Source organism: Epinephelus fuscoguttatus, linkage group LG1, assembly GCF_011397635.1.
Source record: "Epinephelus fuscoguttatus linkage group LG1, E.fuscoguttatus.final_Chr_v1".
NCBI lineage: Eukaryota > Metazoa > Chordata > Actinopteri > Perciformes > Serranidae > Epinephelus > Epinephelus fuscoguttatus.
The window spans coordinates 12,766,756-12,792,366 of record NC_064752.1 but is presented as its reverse complement, the minus strand read 5'-3'; the positions used below and the strand labels follow the sequence as shown (position 1 = coordinate 12,792,366).

The 25,611-nt window shown below is 42.0% G+C and overlaps 1 protein-coding gene across 12 annotated transcripts in view; it reads right to left on the bottom strand.

The window, feature by feature from the left end:
- Window positions 1-2,623: 2,623 nt before the first annotated feature.
- The window catches only part of eif4g3a (eukaryotic translation initiation factor 4 gamma, 3a), a 77,623-nt gene continuing 54,635 nt past the window's right edge, over window positions 2,624-25,611 (bottom strand). For 9 of the 12 annotated variants that reach the window (XM_049586882.1, XM_049586850.1, XM_049586867.1 and 6 more), the window contains 17 exons: window positions 25,254-25,400; window positions 24,933-25,169; window positions 22,367-22,471; window positions 19,700-19,838; window positions 19,230-19,360; window positions 15,779-15,869; window positions 13,063-13,180; window positions 12,701-12,927; window positions 12,293-12,405; window positions 11,832-12,004; window positions 8,875-9,000; window positions 8,357-8,438; window positions 6,839-6,937; window positions 6,235-6,381; window positions 5,940-6,021; window positions 5,655-5,801; window positions 2,624-3,808 (listed from right to left, as the gene is read on the bottom strand). In XM_049586882.1, coding sequence (XP_049442839.1) covers window positions 3,627-3,808; window positions 5,655-5,801; window positions 5,940-6,021; window positions 6,235-6,381; window positions 6,839-6,937; window positions 8,357-8,438; window positions 8,875-9,000; window positions 11,832-12,004; window positions 12,293-12,405; window positions 12,701-12,927; window positions 13,063-13,180; window positions 15,779-15,869; window positions 19,230-19,360; window positions 19,700-19,838; window positions 22,367-22,471; window positions 24,933-25,169; window positions 25,254-25,400 — 2,346 coding nt within the window. In that variant the 3' untranslated portion in view covers window positions 2,624-3,626. The remainder of the gene's footprint in view (window positions 3,809-5,654; window positions 5,802-5,939; window positions 6,022-6,234; window positions 6,382-6,838; window positions 6,938-8,356; window positions 8,439-8,874; window positions 9,001-11,831; window positions 12,005-12,292; window positions 12,406-12,700; window positions 12,928-13,062; window positions 13,181-15,778; window positions 15,870-19,229; window positions 19,361-19,699; window positions 19,839-22,366; window positions 22,472-24,932; window positions 25,170-25,253; window positions 25,401-25,611) is intronic. The other 3 variants (XM_049586859.1, XM_049586887.1, XM_049586886.1) reach the window with 1 other exon arrangement.

Sequence of the window (25,611 nt, the reverse complement as noted above, 5' to 3'; positions counted from 1 at the left end):
AGCTGGAGTTGTCTACTGCTACAATGTTAGCAACTTCTCCTATTCGGGACAATATTAGATACACAAAATGAGTAAAATACAGACAGGAAACACCAAAACAAACTTCAGCTAGAGTAATAAAGTAAACCTCCATTAAAATACACAAAAACGATCACTTATAGTCACTTATTTGTGGTTTAAATTCACTAGCTAGCTAGGTTTTCTCTCTTTCAATGTTCTTTCTTGAAAGCTCAAACATAAACTGAGGGTTTATGTCCAAATGTCGAGCTAACTTGATATCCTCTACCTTACAGGTCAACATAATCTGCGCACATTATTGATTTAACCAAGATTTATCAATTATTATTGTATGCATTCAAAAACTACAGCTCTGATAATGTTTTGAAATGGAGTCTGTGGCAAAGACTCGTGGGAGCTGTAGTTGTCTAATGCTAACAGCAGTTTTTCTTATTCAGTACTGTATTAGATACACATTAAGCGTAAAATATAGACAGAAATCACCAGGGGTCTCTTTTATAACATTGCATACGCACAAAACGAGGCTTGAAAGACGTGTACGCCACTTCCCATGCAAAAGTTGTGAACTATAAAAACAGACGATAGAGGAAACTTTGACCCATGCTTACGAACATTTTGGAGATGGGAAACTGGTGATGAAGATGGCGAGGTTGAGTAATATTTTTTGGTGCACGCCATTTTTGGCTTTGTCTGTATGTACACTTTTAATGGATCCTATGCATCGTTTTAGAAATGAGACCCCAGAAACGTACTTGAACTAAGGTGATAAAACCTCCATTAAAATACTCAAAATTATCTTAATTTCGATGCTAGCTAGCAAACCAAAGTTGTTGTTTTTTCTTTCAATGTTCTAAAAGCTCAAACGTGATACTAAGGTTTTATGTCCATATTTTAACTTGATCTCCTCTATAGATCAATACAATCTGAGTACCTCATTATTTTAACCAAGATAAATCAACTATGGAATTTACACATTCAAAAACTACAGCTATGATAATGTTATAATGTTATAATGATAATGAAAATGTGTCTATTACAAAGTCTCATGGGAGCTGTAGTTTGCTAATGCTAACAAAGTTAGCAACAATATTAAAAGCACATAAAGCGTAAAAACACCAGAAACACACTTCCTCCAGTGTGATAGTTACCATCCATGAAAATACACAGAAAATTATCACTTCCCCCTCTGTGACCTCCATTTGATCGTGTTGTTTAAATTTGAGGGCTAGCCCACAAACCAAAGTTTTACCCTCTACTACCATACAGATCAATACAATCTGAGCACGTCATTATTTTAACCAAGATAAATCAATTATTGTACAAGCAATAAAAAAAACTACAGCTCTGATAACGTTTTGAGGAGGTGTCTGTGGCGAAGATTCATGGGAGCTGTAGTTGTCTAATGCTAATAAAGTTAAAATGACAAGAAATCAGGACAGTATACACATTTAGCTTAAAATATAGACAGAAAACATCAGAAACATACTTTAGCTAGAGCGATAAAGTAAACTCTCCATGAAAATACACAGAAAATGATCACGTAGCAAACATTTTGTGGTCCTTATCACACCCCTGCTGTGTCATCGTGTGTGTTTATATTTGAAGATAGCTCGCAAACCAAATGTTTTTTTTCTCTCAATGGTCTTTCTGAAAAGCTCAAACATAATACAGAGATTTTAGGTACAGATCAATACAATCTTAGCACCTCATTATCTTAATAATGTTTCTGGTAATTTTTTTGAAAAAGTGTCTGAGGGTAAGATGAACAGGAGCTGTGGTTGTTTTATGCTAACAAAGTTAAAATGATGCAACTTTTCTTATTCAAAAAACCATGAGACACACATTAAGTGTAACACTTAAACAGAAAAAAACCCCAAACATATTTCAGCAACCTGTAAAGAGTGACACAAAAAACCCTGTGGAAAAACAGCCAGAAAATAATCAGTCATCCAACACTTTGTACTCTGTATCACACCCCTGCTGTATCATTGTGTGGTTTAAATTTGGACTTTTTCACCACTAATTGGGCTCCATTATTAACAATTATGTTCATGTTTCTGTCACTTACTTGGTCTATAGTGACAATTTTCAAATTTGACTTCTTCAAATTGCTTATGTTGTCCAAATAATCCAGTGGGATGTACAATAGAAAAGCTGCAACTCTTCAAAATTAAGAAACTGGAATTTTCTGTCCATCATCTAATTAACTGTGTTGGCTCAGGCGCTTTAAATGCTTTATGACTGATCCAAAAACAAGTGAACAGCTGTAAAGACAAGTCAAAGCATCACACTGGTTAGGTAAGCCACATTTAGTGATCTGATAAGCACGCGACCACACTGACACTGTAATATGAATTCATGCCTGACCACAATGAAACTGGATCTATACACAATCAGACATATATATGTGTGGTCAGATGAAATCAACAGATTAAATGCTGCGACATTTTCAAAGCCGAGGCACAAACTCTGAGTTCATTCACACGATTTTTGCTTTAATGGCTCAGCAGACCAAATCAGTGGCTCCCAGTGAGTGAAGCTGCTCCTGACCACATCATGCAGCTGTTTCTCTAAGGATGCTAAGGCGTTGTCCAAAATGGGTTAAACACACACACACACACACACACACACACACACACACACACACACACACACACACACACAGACAGACAGACAGACGCACAAAAATCTGGCAACCCACACCTCCACACAGCACCCATCAAAAGAACAGATCATGACAATCGGCATTTTTTAAATACCTTTTTTGTCTTTAATGTATTTACAAGCTTTAATCTGCTCTGTAGGTCTGAAGTATTACAAGCATTTCATGTTCAGCGACCCGGGCCATTTGCTTTTTAATGTTGCATTTTTTGCTCGTTTCGTTTAAATGTTTCCATTTTTGTTCGTCTGCGTTTGTTTTGACAGTTCTGTGGACTGACTTGCATCGCTTCTTGACTGCATACCTCTGCCTCTCATGAGGCGTATGTACATATCAACGTAGAGCAAGCCGAGGCTGAGGGAAACACTTCCTGGTTATTAGGATATAACCTTTGACCTCAAAACGTCATACACGGACAACGTTAATAGTTTCTGTGCATTCACTCCTTTTTATCTCTGCTTCCCCTTCATCCCAAAATAAATTTTGTTTGACCCTGTTTTAAACCAAACAGCGTGGAATCCAGGGAGGCTATTTATTTCACAATTATTATTTTTGTTATTATAATTAATTATATTGTTATTTCTGTTGTCATGTTCTCATTTGTGAGCATCTGCAAATGTTAAATAACTTTCATATTTGCAGTCCTTAAAAAAATAATAAATTAAAGAGTCCAGAACCTATGTATCTTTTAAGTCTCTTCTTAAAAAGTAACAAAACAAAAGTAAGTTAAAATTTAAAACAAAAATATTTTCTATGTATGATACAGGTATTTAGTGCTTCCGCCGTTGGAATCCAAACTCAAAATGGCGGCATGTTTCAGAACCGTACCGCAGAAAAAAATTCCAGCCGTAAAACATGTCGTCCTGCCCATTCACCCATTTTGAACGTTTGTTTGTTCTGCCGTAAGGATGCAGTTCTACTACGTCGTGTCCCCCGGGTGTCTCCCTCGTCAATTATCTTCCGACTCCTCCTCCGCCTCCCGCAGCCAGGTGAAGAAGGCCGTGACAGACTTGAGGGCCACACCCTTACCCTGCTGCTCGGCAGGGTCTTTGCTCGTCTCCCACTTGTAGAAAGCGTCCTCCGAGATGACGTCCTCGTCATACAGACAGTCAAAGAACATCCGGAGAAGGTCTGGAAGACAAAGACATGTCAGCCATCTTGTGGAATAAGGATTTTAAAAACACAACTTTCTGTCCTGCTGCAGTAACCCCCCTCCACCCCCCGCCACCAGCCACCTGTATTCCAGTTAATTCAAAAGTTGACGGACCCCTGGAAACATTCACAACACAGACTTTGTAGTGGATCTCTTTATAGTTATTATGCATCTTTTTGTGGTTTTCTGTCTCTTGGTGGTAACTTTGTGTCTTTCTTGGTCATTTTGAGTCTCTTTTTGGTTCCTTGGTTCTCTCTGAGGTAATTCTTTGCCTCTATATCATTATTTTTCCTTTTTATTTGAGGTATATTTGTGTCTTTTGGGTCATTTTTTGTTTCTTTAAAAGGTCATTTGCATCTCTTTGTGGTTGCTTTGCCTAATATATTTTTGTCTCTTTGAGGTAAATTTGTGTCTTTTTTAGTCATTTTGCATCTCTTTATAGTTCTTTTGCATCTCTCTGGCTGTTTGTGTCTCTTAATGGTCATTTTGTGCCTCTTTAAGGTAAGTTTTTCTCTTAATTTGAGGTATATTTATGTCTTTTTTGGTCCTTTGTATCTCTTTGTGGTTGTTTTGCTTCTCTTTCTGATCAGTGTGTGTTAATTTAAGTGACATTTTGCAGGTGAAGGCAAGGAGTGCCCTGGGCCTGGTTGGACTATTAAGTAATCCATCCAGTGAAGATGCTCCCCTCTTTGAGGAAATGCCCTCTGGGAGGAGGTGTGGACAACTGTTTTACATCTGAGAGCATCAAAAGAAGAACATTTCCTGAAGCTATTCAACTAATAAACCTCCTTCAGGTATGTTTTGGTTTTGGTTTGTCGTCCTCTCTGTAATTATTTATGGTATTTTAATATGTTATGTGACTGCTAAGTTGCCGCCCTGTCAGGTTAAGGCTTGATTGTCTGTCTGCAGTCTGTTTGTGCAGGCACTGTGTGTACAAAATGTGTACAAAAACAAACCAACACCAGATGATGAGAGCGACATTAAATATTAAACACTACACTGTACATTTGCAACCACTTTACAGCCTAAATGCTAATTTTTTTCTCCGATCACTAACAGCTGTCTGCTCTGAGCTCTGGCCACCATTTTTGTCTTTCTCTCCTAACCACACACACACACACACACACACACACACACACACACACACACACACACACACACACAATGTGGTCAAACAGGTTAAGGTGTTATCCTGGTTTCTGAAAATGTGATATGGTGCATTTACATGTTCAAACACATTAACAGGATGCTCCACAAATCATGAAGTGGTTATTGTCCATGTCAACACACACCACGATCAGTATGACCCTCACTATGAAAAACTGTTGTGTAATGTATTCTGCAGAGTCAAAGAAAATCACTCAAGTGACATCAGTTGGGCTTGGAAGCTACAGATATGGAACAAAAACTCTGCAGTACAAACTTTGAACATTAAGTTTTAAAGACATGGGCGTGTGCTGCTGAAGAACAGCTTGAGTCAATACTGACATTCACACTTATTTTCTAGATTCTTTTATGCCCTGTTTACAAAACACAAATATTCCCTGGCTGTCCAAGCCATCATCTCTTAATGTCGTAACAATGTTAGTTCAGATTGCTACACCTATAATCTTCATCACAGACAATCATTTGCTGGTTGATACACTCAAGTCCACAAAGTCTGTCACTGAGAAAAGACTTCGTATGGAAACAACCAGCGTCCAAGAACTTGTTCAAACAGACTTAGAAACTGCTTGTAACCACAATTTAATTATGTCTGGTAAGAAATTAAGAAAAGAAAATCCCAGTTTACTCCTCCTAATGAAACGCAGATGCAGCACTTACTTGGAGGCTGATCGAGGGCGACGATCAGCGCCTGAAGTGCATAAAGTGCTTGCAGCTGTCGCTCAGTGTCTGAGTTAAGGTACTTGAGTAATACAGGCAATCTCCTCTGGATGATGGCCGTGTCCACTCGACAGTTGGTGTTATCATCTGTTCGGTGAAGCAGGAGGCAGAGTGAGTGCACGCTGAGCTGCTGCGCTCAGACTTTGGTAGAGAGTAAATATTGCAATCAGCCGTGTAAGTTTAGCACAATAGGCCGGTTTCTCCTCCAGGTGGTGGAGCGCTTACCTTTCACTGCTGCCTTACACACAGCTGTCATCAAAGCCCTCAGGAAGGGAGACGAGCTCATCTGAGATTCATCTAGGTTTGCCTGAGGACGACGACGAGACACACTATTTGTCAATTTCACATCTCAGAAGCAGAGAACCAAAAAACAATAACTTTAATATTTCTGCTCGTTACAGGCCGGTGTGAAACTGAGTCTGTGCCACAGTTCTAAAAGTCATAAATAACAGACTGTCACTCTGAATTTTAGCCACTAGCCAGCAGAGTCTGATGTGCGTACACGCTTCACTTCTCGTACCTCTACCCAGTCAAAAATCTGCTCGTCGCTGGCCATGTCCTCCAGGAGGAGTCTCTCCAGCTGCTGGCTCAGCTCCTCAGGAGACAAGATCCTTTTGGACAGAGCCGCCTCAGGACTGGAGCTGTCCGACAGAACGAACTGGAGTTTCTGTGAGGACATCGATATGATGAGAGAGTGAAGAATCAGGGAAAGGTGATGAAGCAGAAGAGGCAAAACAATGAAGGAGGGGGCGGGGTTAAAATGTGCTCTTTGTCGTTATGTGATACGGCATAAAAATAACACAAAATTTGCAATATAAGTCATTTTTCTCCTTTTAAATTGGCAAAAGATAAGTTTCTTTGCTGTAATGTATCACGAGGTAAATGTCGATTGCATAATGTAATGGCAGTGTTACAGTTCTTTTTTTAATGAAAGGAGAACTACAGGAGCTCAGGGGAGCGGCGAGGGTTTCATACCATAATAACCAAAGTTAAAGTGAAAATCAATTTCCAGTTTTAAACGTCATCCTAAACCATAAATTTGAGTTAACTGATAAAACAGATTTATCACCCAGCTCTACTTCTTGTGTTAAAATCAGTATTAAGAAAGCCGACCCATCACCAACCTGTTGTGAGATGAAAGCCTGGACGTCCTCTCCCTCTGTCAGGAAGTCGGTCCAGTTGAGGCCAGAGTCCCTCCACAAAGAACCCACAGTCCTATGGCTCTGTGGAGACAAGACAAGACAACATCGCACCTCTCTTCTCTCAAATATCTTATTTTGTCTGTCTGGTTTCCAGGAAAAAGGATTTTAACGAGCCCAAACTTGCTTCAAATCAAAAGGGCAACATGATAATGTCAATCAAACAATCAAATCCATTGAAGTGCGACAATGAAGGTGCATTTTTATCCTCACTCTGGGCTTCAACATACAAAAGACATTTGACCAAAATGTCACCAAAATAATTTATCCTTAACTCTGATAGACAAATTAAAGCTGGGGTAGGCAGTTTAATTTTGGCATTATTGGGCAACAGTCTCACAATAAAATTTGAGCATATTGTGATTGAGGTGAACTGAAAGAACACCAGACTTCTGCACTTCCTCTTGTCTCTGTTTTCAGTCTTTAGAAAATCTAGTCTGTGACAGGAGAAACAATCACAGGTCATTGCAGAGAGAGGGCGTTCCTATGGGCTGGATGTGCGTGCACGTCCCATTGGTGAATGCCTGATTCAATAGCGGAGAATCCTGCAGAGAAAGTTTCTATTCGAGCATCAGGAACAACTGCCTACACTGCAAAGCAACCCTAAAGAGGAAGATGGACTTATCAAAAAAGAGTCTGACAATGAACAAACAAAATGGCGAAGGGTTTCAGAGATGGTGAGAAAAGGTTGCTAATACTTTAGCCTTCTACTTACGGCTGCGCCTTCAAGTTTACGTCTATATGGCTAAAATTAAAGCCTCAAATCAGTGTGTGCTCCGCCTCACTCCCCAGCGCTACAGAAGACCTCGTTGGGAAAAGAGCGGGTGGCAGCTTTGGAGACAGACCCGCAGTCAGTGGCTGCAGCTAAACAAATAACAGCCAGCGTAAACCCCAGTTCCAGGGGACCAGACACCTGGATCCCCGCTGGATCAACAAACTTTCTGTTGCTGCCATTACACAGGTTAGACCTGGTGCTGCTGCGGTGACACCTGGCACTGGGGAGTTTACGCTGGCTGTGGCCCGCTCTCCTCTTTAGGAAGCAGTCCACAGTGGTGGGGAGGAAGGTGGAGGGACAGTGGGTGGCTAACATTAGCAAGCTAATTCTTGTCTCATTTGTGGTCTGATAAATAGAGACAGAGAGAGGGGGGCAAGGAGGAGTTGAGTGAATGTGCTGCAGGCAAATCTACAATACAATATGATTAAATAAATCAATGTGTGGGAAACACTGTGTTACTGAAAGAAGCGTGTACATATACTCGTGGTCGTCCGGTGGGAGGTTTAGGACAGAGAGGGTTTGCCTATTCCAGATTTGAAGGAATGTTTGATCATCCATTAACCATGTGTACACCCCTAACTTCAACAGATCTACAGATTAAACTCCACAGGTTTCATCATGAGAGCAGGCACCATAATTACACAGCTGAAGATTAAAGTGCTGCTTACCATGTGTTTGCATAGTATGTGCAGTATTTCAGAAATTAAGATCCCAGCTCTTCCCACAGGAAGCAAAGGTTTGCTTAATTCACTGTGAACAAACAGAGATGACAGAAATTAACATGAAAGTCGATCCAACAGTTTTCCTTCATACAGGAGAATGGAGAAGTTAAATAACACAATAAGACACTTCAGACAGTTTCCTGTGTCATCACGGCCTGTACGCTCTTTAAATTTCTCAAAGTATAGCCTGAGATTAATCTTGAAAATAAGTACAGAGAAGAACATGAACTAGAAGAACGTGCTTGTGTAACTTTGTTCAAGGAAAATACTGATCAACATGCTGTATAATGGTGGTAAACAAAGCAGAGTGACAATTTCAGCTACTTCTGCAACCTTCGCACACTTAGGTGAATCACAGGGCATCAATTTTTCTCAGCAAACAAACCCAAATTTTACTTAATCTTTAGTGTATTTTCTCCTCGAGTATCAAGTCAATGACTCTGTTGTAGCCTCCTCATCCGTACCTAAAGAGCTCTCTCATAGAGAAGCCCCCTTCCCTCAGCACAGGGGTGAGCAGCTCGGCCAGGTACAGCCAGATGTGGGGAATGTCGATGGCCATGTCATCCGCTTGCTCCAGCGTGTCTGCAAACCTGAGGAAACGTAAAGACACAGTGGTGTTTAGGACACAAAGCTGCTCAAATACAGACGCCACTACATTTAAGGACCAATAAAATATTATTTACACCCAATTTCATTTTAATTGATGTCAATCATGAACCAGAAAATGTCCCAAATACAAGAGGAAATCCATTTCCTCTTGTATTGTTTTTGTCCAGTTTAATTGTTTTCCTGAATTTTGATTAACTGGCCGTCCTGTCCAAGACCCTGGAAATGTGATGAGGTCTAAACCAGGGATGTGCGCAATTAGTCGACTGGATGATTAAATGATGCTACCTTTGCTATTCAGTTAAACTTATTAAGATATCCAGAGTTAAGGCCTTTGCTCACTGAGTAGTCATTGTCACAACCTCACACTGTGTCGATGACATTTGCACACTGAGTACGAAACTTACGTCCATCATTAAAATTTCTGTTCTATTTTCTGTGTTTTTCACATCTGCCGGAGGCCTTTAGAGACGTCTGACCAAGAGTCAGTGAAGAAAATATGACGACAGGACACATCCATGACAAGACAGAGGAACGGGACGCACAGAATCATTTCGTAACTCGAAGAGGAGGAGGAAGTGCAGCGCACACAGAATGTTGAGGACAGCTCCGGCCCGTCAAGCAGCTGCGGTGCCAAATAGACAGGGAGGGAGTGATGACAGGCAGCCAAGAAAGGCAAAGGAGGAAATGTGCCTTTTCATTTTGTCACGTATTTGAATAGAACACAAATAGAACAACAAAACACATCAGCATCAGTGAACGATTTTTTTTGGATGACAACTTAAAAAGTGCATCTGAAAAAACAAACAAACAAACAAAAAAACTCAGTGTGCAAAGGTCTTAAAATGAGAAAAGTTTCAATCAGCACCAAAGACTAACCAGCGGCTCTGATAATCTCTGTCTCTTTTACAAACACACACGTGCACTCGATGGATGGATCCGTACGCACAAGCCTGGTACAAGACTGCAGCTGTCTGCGAAACTTCAACAAGGAAAGAACATCCGAGCCTCACACACACTCTCAACAGCTGGATGTGTTCTCACTAGGCTTAACTAGAACTAGAGAGGTGCTTTTGTGCACAGGGGAGATCCTGACAAGTCTGGATTACTCAGTAATAAATGTTATTTGTTAACATTAATTTAGTGAGTTGTCATGTTTTGTAGGATAATGTGCAGCGTTCATAATGCACGGTGCAAAGTGGCGCATATTTCAACAGCATTTAAAATACGATTTGGTTACTGAAAAATGTGATTAACGATTTTAATGTCTCTTGCTGCAATATGTTTTACAGACGATGTTTGACCTCACAGGTGTGTGGGTCAAATTACAGTTTTTAAAAATGTTTTTATGAAGATCAACTTGGCCAAATTAACACATTTGATTGTTCTTTATGGTGACAAATCCATCAGTCCAACAAGATGGATGAACTGCTGCTTCTCAACAGAAGTGACACAGACTTCTGCAGATCTGGCGCTCTGTGTTTCACTGTAACCTGGATTAATGAGCATGTCTCTGACAGTACGCTGCAGTACATCTACCAGGCTTCCAACTCCTCTGAGTGGACTGCATCATGGAGTTATTGGGGAAAACAACGGAGGTGAAATCTGCTTCTGAATAAATTAAAGTTGGTAAACAGAAGCCACAGTTTTAATGAATTCATGCAGTCCTCAGTTAGAGATTATTTTCATAGTCTGTAAAAGCTTTTATTCACCACAGGAGTCTTCCTCGTTTATTCTGCTCGGTGTTTACGTCCCGCCTCAGGCCTGTGTCGTTGAGGCTGACCAGATAACAAACACGGAGCAAAAACAGACTCCCTGCTCATTGTTGTTGGGAACTTCACCAGAGCAAACCTCAGCCAGAAACTTCCAAGATTCAGACAGCATATCATAAAAGACACTGGACCACTGCTGTACAGTACTATCGCTCTGTCCCTGTGCAGCTTTGAGACTCTTTGGCCAAAATCTGCTCAGCCTTTAGAAAAGCTGGAGTCCCAGTCCTGCTTTGACTAAAACTCTCTGCATGTACATCAACAATAAACCCTGGATTACAGCAAAACTGAGGCGGCTTCATCAGGCCACTGCCAACACACCTTCAGTAAGATCATTTTAAAAGTTAAGTTATTACATGCTGGATCGAATTACGGCAAGTCACATGAGCAACAACAGTACGAACCAGATAAGGAGTTTGTAACAATGGATACATTAAGAGTGATGTTTGAACAGAGTGGTGGCTGATAAGCCTGTGTTCACTTGAACATATACAGTGAAAGAAAGGAAAGCTTATTGGCCAGATGAACAGCGAGTTGTTAATGTTAATTCTAATTCTGTTCTGATTTTGTTTCATTTTTTTCTCTTAAAAACCCCCCAGAGGAACCCCTAAGAATACCCTTAAAGTACTGGATCGATAAGCAGTATCGGTAAGAGTAGCAGTATTGTTAAAATCTTCATGATACCTTCCCTTGGCCGTGAGTAATTGATATACATGTTATATCAATAGTGTGCATGGTCATTTTGCAGGTGAAGAATTCTTTAGAACAGGATGAAATTAAGTTTGACAGTAAGAAACCCCTGAGAACTATAAATGATGTGTAGGTAGATCTGTGGATAACACAACAGCAACTAATGAGGATCCTAATAAACAATAAACCACAAAATCAACAACAAAAGTGTGCTTAAATCAATATTCCCATTTTATGGAAACACAGAAGTCACAATATCAAAAAGACTGACTTTCCAAAATATCCATTATTTCCTCAGGTCCTTATAAACTGCCTGAATTATAAGACTGACTGCATTAAACATTAGGCGGACTGACCCTTTGTAGAACTGGGGTCTGGGCAGGACGCCCTGCTGCACCAGCTGGAAGAAGAGCTGGCCCATGTGGTCCCGTGTTATCTGACTGCGCTCCAGGGTCGACTCCACCCCGACACGCACAAAGATGTGCAGCTGAGAGCCCAAGTCCAGCTCGTCCACACACTGAAGTGCCTCCTGCAGGAAACAGAAATACAATCAAGAAAAGTAGGAAGATTAAAGCTGTTTTTCTGATAAAATCAACCATGTATTCAAAGAGAAATACACAAATCTTCATTAAGTGTATTTAAAAGAACAAATACGTGATGAAGACACAAAGCAAAATATAAACTACGTGAAGTCAAATAAATTATTCGAATCAGAAGTTAATCCGTCTGAGCTCCTGCTTGTTGATGTACGTTCAAACATTTGTATTTAAACACCTAAACCGATTTCTGTGTTTGATCTTTTGTTGAATCTCGGTACCTTGTAGTCATTTATGTGCAGGAACTCGTCGATGATGGACTTGGACTTCCTCTCTGCCTCCTCTTCAGACAGAGCAGGTCTGTCCGGGGTCTGGACCACTGGCTCAGGTTTCACTGTGGACATACAACACAACAATGATGACATCATCTGTCTGTGGTATGAGCAAGATGGAGATCCATGTCTGGTCGTCTCTAATTGAATCCTCACATGAGCACTGACTTACTGTTTTGATTTTTAGGGACGCCATTTTTAAGAGTCTAATATTCACCGTCTAGACTAAATAATAAAAAGTATACCCATTATCTATAAAAATACCAGTGTATTATCAGTGTGACGCCACTGGAGTCCGTTTATATTCAGATATTATTTTCATGTATGCTCCGTGTCGTGCAGCTCCGAGCGTCTCACCAGGCTCCCTGACTCTGCTGCGCTCCAGCTCTGTTTTCTCCTCGGTGACACTCGGTCTCCGGGGCTCGGCTCCCTCTCGCTCCCGGTCTCTCCGCGGCTCCTCGGGGGTTTGACTCTCCAGCAGCTCCTTTGAACTGCTTCCCCTGATGAAGGATCCGGGCCGTGACGACGGAGGGACAGAGATCAGTGGCTTGTCACTGCGTTCTCTCCCTGCACTGCTACGACTGCTGGGATGAAAGAAAACAAGTCGATCAGGACGATGCTGAATCTGAGAGATAAACTATTAAAGGCACACAGATCTTTAGGAGGGCAGAGAGAACAAGTGAACAGGAGCTTTATGTGACCCTGATGTTGTGCTTTACCTCCCCAGAGTTCTCCTGGAGTCAAAGTCTGGGTTCTGTGGAGGAGCGGTGGAGGCTTGAGGTGAAGGCGTCGACTGCAGCGCGGAGTAACGATTGAGGCCAGCTGTCCGTGACAGTTCTGTTATGAAGAGGAAAGAAACATGAATGTCACCAGAAAATCAAGGAAATGATAGAGGATTAGAGTTAAGGTGCATTAACTTATTTTATTTAGAAACTAGGGTTGCAAAATGACCCTTCTGTTTTAATGACTTTAAGGGTCATTCTCACTGATAGCATCAGTTCTGTAATACTGTAATACATGACACCACAATACTTTCTGAGATAGTTATCGTACCGTGAAAATCTCATACCGTTGCAACCCTATTAGGAACTGTTAGGAACATTAAATGAGCAAACAACAGACAAAAACACTGTCTTAAATAGAATGTACGCAAACAAAAACTGTGTGCAAGATGCGAGTTTAGAAAATGGTCAAACTGTTGGTTCTCTTCCTTAATGTCTTAGCACTATAATTAAGGTGGTTAAAAGGCACCATGTTATTTTGCTGTTGCAAGAGGAGCTTTAGTTCAAGCAAAGTTCCTGTGTCTTATAAAAAAGGACCAGGCTGTATAAAACTTGTCCTGAGAGCCTCGTACTGAATGTCTAGCTTATTCTATTTGAGGGTGGTCATCATCTCTCTGTTCCACTGTATAAATAAATAAATAAATAAGGCTTTGTTGATGTCAAGTTGAGCAGAATGATACGGTTGTTTGAGAGAGATGCAAATGCTATGGCATTTTTCTGATGAGCTGATAACAAAAGGGAGGGGGAGAAGAGTCATTCGTCTCTTTTTTCAGCCTTTCTACAACTTTATTTGTCACTTTGATGTATACAATCAAAGGCTATACGACGTCCAAAAGTGTGTGCCGTTGTTCTCATATGAGCAATTATCATGCCTGTGTTACAGCTATCTACATTTTTGTCTTCAGACACGGTCAGACGACAGGTCACGCTTTGTTTCAGGCGTGCTGACACCTTAACTGTGTGACAGTTTGGTCGGTTGCAGCCACACTCTGACCACAGAGTTTGGGCCGATCACAGAGCACAGATGATGTAGTGTTTCAGTGTCAAGTAATTTCCCCTCTTGCCATCTAATTTAACTGTTACAACTCAAATTTTGATGGGGAACGTCAGCCAGTGAAATCTGCGCAGAGACAGAGGAGCAGCCGGAGGGATGCAGAATAGTGCTTCACATCTGAGTCACTTTTAGGCCCCGATCACACAGAGTGCGTTTCAGCAGCCCAGTGGCTTTTTTTGTAATCGTTTTCAATGAGAGCAAAGCGTTTTGATTGCTGCTTTTGTGTTACTCCTTTTTTACCCTTGCCCTGAACGCCTCAAGTTGAAACTCAACTCAGAGCGGTATCTGAACAAACAGTAGCCTCAACTACTTTTTAGTGTTTCTACCAACCGTAATTGGCCTTATAATTATCAGCAGGTTGTCAAACTGTCCCTGACTAATCCTAAAATAAGCCTTGCACCGACCATCATCGAGGGTACTCCCTGTGATTTATCCTCTTTCAGACTCTCATGTACCCACACAGACTCTCTGTGACCAGCGTTTTATTTGGAAACAGCCTCTCACCCACAATTAGAGCCGGAGCAAGTGCCCCTTGCCTGTCCACTTTTTAATGTAGATTTTATGGTATCTGTGAGTTTAGCGGTTAAGCTAAGAACATGATTCGGTGGTTGCCTAGCAACAATAAAAAAAGGAAAAATTATAAAAAGAAGGTTGCCGCAAGTTGCAAAAAGCGCTCTGTCTGATCGGGGCAGGCTTCAACAAAAAAGGGAATGTGGTGCACCTGTTCTGTCTGATGCGGGCCTCAGGTGGTTTCACATCTAACATGCTTGATTTGGTTAAAACACCTCAGGTGCGTGTGTCCAGTTAGTACGTGTCATTTGGACTGGGGTGAAAGGTGTCGATCGAACCCTGGTGCAGACCCAACAACCAAACCGAGGTGGATCTTATAATTGATCTGTACCACTGTAACCACTTGTTAACCATGGTAACACATATGCATTTCAGCATTGGCACCATTTACTCTGATTAACAGGTCAGAAGCTCTTAAAACTGCTGCACTTAAATCCATCTCTCTGTACTTTGCTAGTTCATTTAGTCCATTATAAAATGTGTGACAGTGCTCCCACAGTAAAAAGCCGCTAATCATTACTGTACAGGACGCCTCCTTTTCATCCTGCCTCTTCCTGTTACTCATAACATTTGCCGTCTAATAATACTAGTAACGTTTATCATCAGTTATTTCTGTGTGAGCTCTTGACGACATCAAAAAACAAATATTAAATACTGAATAATCTTCTGTCTGTCACCAGAATTTGATTCTCCCACCTGAGTCCTGATGATGCAGGATTACAACTGCCAAAACTGTCCAATCAATAATCACCTATAAGTCTGTATAACTTAATGTTTACTCCTCTTGGTTCATTTGTAAAAAAGTCAGTATTAACAGGAACCGAACCAGAACTGATACACAACATGACTAATTTTTTCCCCCTTGGTCTGGACCAAATAAACTGAGCTACAGGCCTGAGAGCACTCTCAGTGTTTTGCTACAATGAACAGACCTCTGAGACACAAGATGAAATATGTTTTGCTGTGTGACGGACAGTTATTTCACCGTGTTCGCCGTGGTCTTGGATCAGTTAACACATGTTTTCTTACCTGAGTCACTGGCCTTGGCTCCTCCGCTGCTGCCCTTCACCCATGTGACTTGAGCCCGAGGGCCCAGCTGGATCTTCTCATCCATTTGAGGCTGCAGAAAGAGAATAATTTAAGAACAAGCTGCAAGCGCTCACAGAACACTGACAGTAAAAGGCAAATGAGGACATCATTTGAGACGAGATACATGACCCAGACTTAAACCTACAGGTACGTGATTGTTATTTTAATGATCTAATACATAATCAGTGTAGATGCTAATACACGTGTGTTTCCTCACCCTAACAATACGCAGACAAACAACTCCCTGATATATTTGCTTTCCTCTGCACAGTATCTATCCATCTTTTACATCAGTTTATTTGCACTCAAGGTCTCAAAGACACACTGGTTATAACACTTTGATTCAAGATATTAATTAAGGATGAGTAACACACAAAACACAATGTATAACATGTAATAAATTGCATAAATTGTCGTAAAGGATCAGTAAAATGAGTGTTCTCCTTGTACAACTAACACTGAGAACATTTCAAAATTCTTCCAGCAGGTGGAGCTCTGAATAGACAGAACAGTACCTGGTGGATCCAGCAGGGGGCCTGTGCCCTACTGAACATAAACCACAATAATGTGGATCCGATGAGGGCAGGGACAGTGTATGAGTACACATGATGAGCCGCAGGATTCCTCTTGGTGCTGTATAAACACTTATCTGCTGTGTACAGAAACTGTCTACTGAAAGAACAACAACCTGGTGTGCAGCTTGTGACTGACGTGGAAAAACACTTCATGAACGTGGGACGAACTTGTCTCGACATGACGGACCACTTAACTGATTTATCTAATTTAGCCTGCACACCTGTCGATGTTCAGCCAAGACTGAGTGAACAGAGCGGCCTGTAGACTCATCACAGAGTATCAGAAAATATGAAACGCTGCAACAAAGACTTTGAGGCTGTCTTTGGTGAAGTTTGGATCCTTGATTAGTTTCTAATCAGTCATCAGTCCTGGTGTCACCACAACACTGAGTTCATCTTCTGTGAGTTATTGTTTTATCAAAGTCCTCTGTCTTTTTATCAGTCATCTGTAAGGCACTTTGAACTGAAAGGTGTTAATACTACAACTACTTCTACTAAACTTTATTCATAGAACAGCTTTAATTGAAATCTCATTTAGTATTTCGTGTTATGCGAAAGTTTGACTGATGACTGAGGTAAATTTGTGATGAAACTGAGTTGTAAAATAAAACTGAAAGTAATCAGCCTTTCAATTTTGCAGTAGGGTTGGGCGATATGTTAAAAATTTCCAAACGGCCACCGTCAGCCCATCAACCGGCAGTTGCCGATATATTCGGCAGTTGTGTGTGTGGCGGAGAAAAAACAAAGAGGGGGGATGCTGCATTCATGTGATGTCGGAAAGAATCGAAAAATGACTTTCAGAATGGGATAATTCACATGAACGCCACCTCATGTCAGAAAAACAACTCGACAACTCGGATCTCCCGACATCACATGAATGCAGCAAAAAAAAATGCAGCGTGCTTTGCGAGCCCACTCATGTCCAACATGGCACGGAAGTAACTGTGCATACCGGCAACAAGCACACCATCATAGAGGGTGTTTAGCACGGCTGGTAACATTGTTAACCATATGCGCACTTTGCTTAAGCCAGATAAGGTTAACATGCTCATTTTCCTCTCCAAAAACATGTAAAACACTGTGTTTTTGAGTTAAAGACAGCAGTTATCTACAAGTTTACTGTACTGTTTGTCATCTACTCGCTTTCAAATGTCCGCCACGGACATTTACACAATGTCACGGATAAACATGGGTAAATGCATGAAACAAAATCATAACATATCACCTCTGATAATGGTTTATTCATTTAAAAACACATTGTGCTTGTTTAGCACACTATTTCATGTAGTTTTTATCTGCTGGAGGGTCACGTTAGGGGAGCATAGCGTGACAAAAATAGAAGAGCATCCTAAAACAGAGAGTTGTCGCTCGGCAGACGAGGGTTGTCGCGCCGCTCCCGTGTGACAGTGTGAAGCTGCCAGTTCCAATACGCACACACTTTGAATTGTGCTCTACATAGTAATTATGGACTAATATATGTACCGAGTTGAATTCTGTGGAGACAGACCATTAATACAGCAAAATAAAATGACAAAAATCGTCAAAAAATCGCCAAAAAAAAATCGCCAAAAATTAAACCAACTGTGATGGACTCAGCCGATGGGCGATTGGCGATATATTCGTCCAATCGCCCAAGCCTATTTTGCAGCATACGACATCTTCTGTCCTCTAGGCTTTGGGTAAACCACAAGAGTCTTGAATCACAGTATGAAACCTCAGAGGGTTTCAGGGGTACGGACCATCAGTCAGCAGCTGTAGCAACTTGAATTCAGCCAGCGGACCACTCTGACTTCCTGCCGCATCAACAAACTTTCTGTTGCTGCTGTTACACAGGTTAGTCTCTGGCTGTTATGACTCTCGGCGCTGGGATTTGCCCTGGCTGAATCTGAGTTGCTACAATTGCTGACCAAGAGGCTGTACACATGCCGTGTTTTTTGCGACCTCAAATTCATTGTTTTCAATGAAGACGCGTGGCAGGCGGGCTCAAACGCCAAACCAACAAGAAGTGGATCAGTTTGATGCAGGACTCCCAGAGCTTTATGTCTGTCCCATGGACGACAGGCCCATACAAAAACAGCACCTAGAAGAAGATCAGCTCTGCACTCAGGATTTCAGGCAAATAGGCTATGATACGGTGCTTGTTAAGATTGCTTAGCAACCTCAGACGCAACCTGCCGCTGCACTCTTGAAAGCGGTTGCAAAAAAGGCACAAAAATTAGCACCCAGCGCCTGACCTTGTGGTTTCCAGGTGGTTTAAGACGTGGCACGTGTACAGCCCCTCAAAGTACGTCTCTGAATCTGCTGCCCACTCTTCTTGGAGTGATGTAGTCCACGGCAGTGGGGAGTGAGACAGAGCGACCATGGGGTGGCTAGGTAGCTATTTTTTCTCATTTCTGGTCTGATAATCAGAGAAAGAGCTCTACAGTGAAATAAGATCAAATAAGTAAATGTATGGGAAACACTGAGTTACTGTATGAAGTGCGTACATATGCCCATGCTTGTCTGGTGGGAGGGGCTTAGGACAGAGAGGGTAGAGCTGCAGGAGGAGGGTGTATTTTAAAATCCTGCCCTTTCTTTTGCTTTTTCCAGAAAACATCCTACCCCAGCTTTATCTTAGTATGAAATCTATCCAGTGAGTATGAACCATTAAGGAAGTGATCTTACAAGCAATCTCTGTGAGTGATGTATGCAACTTATTTGGCAACCATGGTAACGCGTAGGCGCATCAGCATGTGGGTGCTGGGAATTTCTCTCATATATCGAAGTGAAAAGAGTTAAAAGAGACGTAAGTTGTAAAAAGACTCAGCGTGTCTCACCTTAGAGATCTTTGGGATCTTGGTGGGGTCGATGGTTCTGCTGTTCTTTGTCATGGGCACAGTGTTCCAGGTCTCTTCTCTCTGCACGCGTTGATCTCTCTGATCTCTCTGATCTCTTTGATCTCTTTGATCTGCGAGGCCAAGGAGACACACACACACACAAAATACAGTTTCAAATTGAGTTCTGTGGAAATGTAATGGAGTTTTCATTCATTGAATCGACAGTGAAAGCTGTCAAGAGTTGTCAGAGTGATGTTTTTGACCATTTCATGCTATTCATGATGAAATATTATAGGTCAGCTGGCAGATTGGAGGGAGTGGGGGGCTTCCTGTCTGCTGTTGGGCACAATAGCATCTCTGCAGGCTATAGGGACAGGAAGTCTGTCTCTATGCTCGCAGGCTTCCTGAGTCACTGTAGCTGTGCCGATGTGAGTCTAAGCCTTAAAGAGGATTTAGACTGCGGGCCTGACCTGGCCGTCTCTTGCTGTCCTTGGAGAGCAGTTGCTGGTGCACTTTTCTCTGCTCCTCCTGCTCTTCAATCTTGGCCTCCTTGTGGATCTGCTCGATGGTTTTTGGGCCCTGGTCGGCTCTCCTGGACACCCAGTTGTGCTGAAAGAACAATGAGAACCACAATGACCTCAGAGCTGAATCATGCAGGAGTGTCAGATTCAGTAATTTCAAACAGATTTCTTTTCCTTGATGGGAGCTGTTTCAAAAGTCGGCCCAGATCGTTTCCTTAAACATCTTAAGAGCACTGGTTGGTTTTATCACAGCAGATACATCAGTTCAGATACGAGAAGCTGCCAAGCACAGAGGAATATCCTTAATTCAAAGGGTGATAATAACTCAATGATCATAATTGACAGATGCATGTGTTAACTCTGTTTCAACTTGCATTTCAACCCTTCATCTTGTTTCATTCCACGATGCTGAACATTTTTGTTTTTAAACAAATTGGATCCACCGCACCGCCTGAGTAGCCTCACTGATTTTAATTTTAAATTTGACAAGAGCGCAGCACAGCAGGACTCGAATCTGTGTTTCCAGCGTCTTGCAGGAGACAGTGACACTGATTCAAGCAGCTCGTTAGGTAAGAGTTACTGTGGGAGACCATCACTGTGCAGCAGAGACACATGAAGACATTTGCTCCTCGTTTGTTTCTCTTCCTCCAAGTCCTTGTGTTTGTTTCTGTTGTTACATAAAGAGATGTAATGTATACAGGACGTCTAGCTGAAGATAAAATTCAGCGCTCTGTCTCTGGTTAGGCTTTTAGATTCAGGCTGAATGAACTAAACAAACTGCAGCAACAAATTAAAGGTAAAAACAACAGAACAGATACATTGTGTGGATGCATCTAATGTACGGGAAACTATTTTAATCTGTCTGAACTTATGCTGGGTGATAAATCAAATTCATTTACATATTTAGCTTTTGCAGCATTTATAAAGATGTCGACAACGTGGAAATTGATTACAACATAAACTGAAACACATATTTTAAAGCACAAGGCTTACACAAGAGGAGAGGAGTGTAAAACAACTGTACACACTGATCTGAGCTCGCTGTGTTTGTTTGAAATTGACTAGACTCTCAAGAGGTGAAGCCATGAGAGACGACTGATTGGTGTGTTCATCCTGCCTTTTTGTTTTGTCCCAAACCACAGTCTGGTAGCAAAAGTTAGCTCACTGACTAAACTGATGTTAAGCAAAGACAGCTTTCTTCTTCTAGCGTGCGTCCTTAGGCCTTAAGCTCTGTTGAGGCAAGCCATTCGGTGGGCGGTGTTTGGGGCAGCTGGTTATTGTGTGTTCCACAGTTTGTGGTAAAGCTGTGCAATTCATCGTCTGGTGATCGCGATTACGATTTTGACGTCAAACGATTTCAAAATTAACGAAATCCAGAGTCAATGATTTTTGGTCATGGACGCCTGGAGATGTTATTTTGTCTTCTACGAAAGCCGTGCATGTGCAATACTGCCCCCCCCCCTCCTCTATTCAGTAGGTAGTAAGTGAACTACGAATAATGCGATCGCCGAAGATTTCAAAAACAGCGTGCGGAAAATGGCAGAGGGAGAGCGAGAGAGGTTGGTATGTGTGTGTGTGCGGGCACGTGTCTGTGTGTTCGCATCGGGGCCGACCTCCCTCGTGCCCGATACAGAGAGCAGGAGAATTGTAAACGCGCGACCATGTGGCAATAGAAAGGACATGCCGTTGTGTAAACAAAGTCATCACGTGCGCCGCATAATCGTTTGCATAATGGTGATTTCAGTTTTGACCAAAATAATCACGATTATGATTTTTTTCCATGATTGAGCTGCCCTAGTTTGTAGTGGACCCTGCATTTGCAGTGGGCACTGTCCACGAGACCCCATTTTTGCATTGCTGCCCCAAAGCGTCCTACAGGGGAGCTGAAGTAGGGGTTCAGACTTGCAGGTATGCACTCTACCTGGTGAGCTAATGGGTACCTGAACGCAACACAACCTTATATGGTAGAATAAATGGCATCTTATAATGTTTTAGGTGCACTGACTTGTTGATTTTAACACTATAAGAGAAACCTAATCAGTGTCTGAAGACACAAACCTGTCAGTGTGTTTTTGTCTATTAATACACCATTAATGTTAATAAACATGCTGATGATTTACACAGAATATTCATGCTTGTTTACAAAGGTGTACACTGAATGTAGAATTAATATTATAGAAGACCAATATAGCAAAGTTGTATTCTTCTAACGCAAAGCAATCTGCTGTTAACATCTTAACATGTCTTAATTGCCTTGGCTACAGCTTTTCCTAAAAAGACTTATCATGTGCTATCAGCAGTATGAAGTTCCACGGTGTATTTTCCAGCGTTTTTTCCCCCATCACTCTTTCTGAAAGGTGTTAAAATTCAATAACAAGAGCCGTAGTAGATCCATTTAGCAGAATATGACCAGAATACCTGATATCATGTTCCAGGAGGTCGGCGAGATCAATGAAACAAACCTCTGTGGGAAAATTCATCGTGAACCAGAGCTGGTCTGAACATGAGGCGGGACTTTGGACAAAACAAACATCAAAACCACACACACACACACACACACGCACACACACACACACACACACACACACACACACACACACACAAACAAACACTCACCAATCTCAGGTCTATAACGTCCTGTAACATAAACCGTATCCGAGATGACGTCTTCCTCTCTTTGACAATTTTTTCCATCTGATTGAAATACTGATCCATGCGAGGCTGAGGAACGAGACACAGAGAGAGAGACAGAGGAGGTTAATACGAGACATGAAGGTTATAGTCTATATTACTCTTCAATTTACTAGACAGCAGATTTCAGGGATTTCCACATAATTACACTGAACTGACAGATTGGTCAGAGTGTGACTCGGAGCAGAGGCTGTCCTGACCGCTCAGAGCTACATCGGAACAATTTGGTAGACGGCAGAGCTAAAACTGTAATTGGCCAGAAAGCACAGCTCCAATTCACTGTAATGGCCTAACATTAAAACGGCCATGTTCAGAAAATTACCACATTAAACGTGATGAAACTCAACTGAAGGACAAGATGATTTATGAATGCACTCTGTGGGGTTTAATGTCCAAAAATTATGCTTCTATGAGTAAAAATTTGAGTGTAAAAATCCTTAAAAAAAAAAAAAAAAAGAGAAAACAGCAGAGTTATAATGCTGAGTTCATAGCAGGCTCCCCGCTGGTCAGAGGGCTTTCCTTCCACAGGGTGACTGGTAGAGGACGAGGATCAAACCACACATCACAGTACAGCAGAGACAGAGCAGAAAGGCTCTGGGGTCAGCTGTGTATCTCAGAGCATCTGAGGACTCTCGCTGGTGTTAACAGGAGAGCCGGTCAGACAGAACAAAGCAGAGTATCCACTGTGGGGACACGGAGGGGATATTCCTGTTTCCTCATAACCTACATAAACAGTTTCTCCTCTGCTTCTGGAACTGAATGTAGCCCAGCTGGTGTGGGATTGAATCCCACCAGAACTTTCTCTTTTATGTCTCACAAAACTGTTGCTGGGATCAGAATCACCTCCACAGTCACCTCATTTTCCAAGTAACCAGCAGAGTACAGAGGAATTTATCCTGGTGCCGTGTTGGCAGAGGCATACTGACACACTGTGCTGATGTGAAAGGGCTGCTGATGAACTGCTCACCTTATGGGAAGCCCTGTTCAAGGTCTGACCCTGGTGCCAGTGAGCCTCGAAATATGTCACGCATCCACACTTACTTTTAACAGACGACTTCTACTACTACTGTGACGAGGAATCTATCATATGATTAGTTGTCCACATTTAAATCAATCACCAATGCGGAGTTTGCACGTTCTCCCTGTGTCAGCGTGGGTTTTCTCCAGCTACTCCAGCTTCCTCCCACAGTCCAAAGACATGCAGGTTAATTGGTGACTCTAAATTGCCCGTAGGTGTGAATGTGAGCGCGAATGGTTGTCTGTCTCTATGTGTCAGCCCTGTGATAGTCTGGTGACCTGTCCAGGGTGTACCTGCCCTTCGCCCAATGTCAGCTGGGATAGGCTCCAGCCCCCCGTGACCCCTTACAGGATAAGTGGTTACGGAAATGAATGAATGAATGGGTTTGAGTAATTTTTAAAAGACATCTTTGGATTGTGGACAAAACAGGACATATGACATGCATTTTCTGCATAGAGAATTTTGAGGCAACCGCTTCTGTCAATTTTTGTCCTGCCTCCAGGTCTCGACATAACTTTGACAGGTGTCTTTAATGGAAACACTCTTCTAACAAGCATTGCACTTGGTGGATTTTTTGTCATTTGTAACTGCAATTGCAGCATTACGTCAATGTGGTGGTGCTGTAGCCAGACCACAGGAAAGTGGATACCAGACCTATGAGGGCAAAAGAAAGCCGACAAGCTCATCACAATTAGTCTCCTTTTTCCTGCTGTTAAATGTTTTAATATAGTTTCATATCGTCAGCACACAAACGGTGTCACAAATGGTCATCTGCATTTGTGAACACAGCTCTGTGGAGTCTGGTAAAGTTGCAAAGATATTCACAGATTCAAACTTCCCGAATTACTAACCCAAACAAAAAGTTGTTTATACGACACCTCCTCCTACCCGTAGTAAGGTGGACAATGAGTTACAATTTCGAGCTGGACAAGTAACGTTGCTCCCTATTTGCAGCCTGCTGTTAGACGAGTGTGCAGGGAGGGACCGTCTACAAAGTGCAACACTGAAAAGAAATAGTCTACTACAAAAATCACACATATATAATTATGAGAACTCCTGAAATATGTTGTTGATGTTCCTTGAGCCAGGTGAAACCACAGTGCACATGCACGTGTCTCTATATGATGAGGATGGTACCACTTATACGTCATTCTGAGCTAGAAAAAAGCCTGTGCAGACCAAATAACTAATCAGTTAATTGAGAAAATAATCACGAGTTACAACCCTGTTTAATACCACTACTACTTATGACAGTAGGACAGAGCCAGACCAGCTGTTTGCCCTGTTTCCAGTCTTTATGCTAAGCTAAGCTAACTGTCTGAAGCTTAAATTTAACTGTAAAGACATGACAGTGGTTTCAATCTTCTCATCTAACTCTCTGCTTGAAAACAAATAAGTGGATTTCCCAAAATAATGAGCTAGTACTAACCAGTCTGGCTCACTTCATGAAACCAAATTCCTTCTCCGTCTCACCTTGGCCTTCTCGAAGTCGAGGTCCTTGCCGATGGTGGTGAGCAGCCTGCACAGGCACTCTAAAGACTCCTCATCGTGGTTCTTGAGCAGCTTCACCACACAGTCATGCATGATGGCCTCCGTCAACATCTTGAGCTTGAAGAGCTCGCCGATGAACCTGATGTTGCCGATGGAACGCCGCCGGGCTTTGTCCTTGGCTTCCTCCAGCTCTTCCTGAAGCCGCTCGCGCTCCGTCGTCTGAGGGAACCAAGGGAATATTTAACAAATATGTACACCTTTGTCAGAGTTTCAAATCAGGTGTCAAACTTGAGTGATGCATACCGATGCAGCAGAGTCCAGCTCTTTCTGCTTCCTCTCGAAGACCACGTCATCCACCTTGTCTTTCTCAAACTCCTTCTGGCAGCGGTTTAGCAGCAGCTTGCGAAAGTTCACTGTGGTGTTGGGTTTGTCTGTCATGGGCACTTTGAGCTGAGCAGGAACAGTAGATACAGGTGAAAAACAGAAGTGTTAAGACAACGTAAACCTTTAAAAACGTTTAACAGTGACTCTAGTGTTGGGCAGACAAGGCAGTTAGACCCATTTAAAATGATCATTAAGACTTATTTCATGTTTTACTACCAACAAATTCAATCCAATCAATGCAGCAGCAGCATCTTTTCCCCTCCTACTACTGTGGACA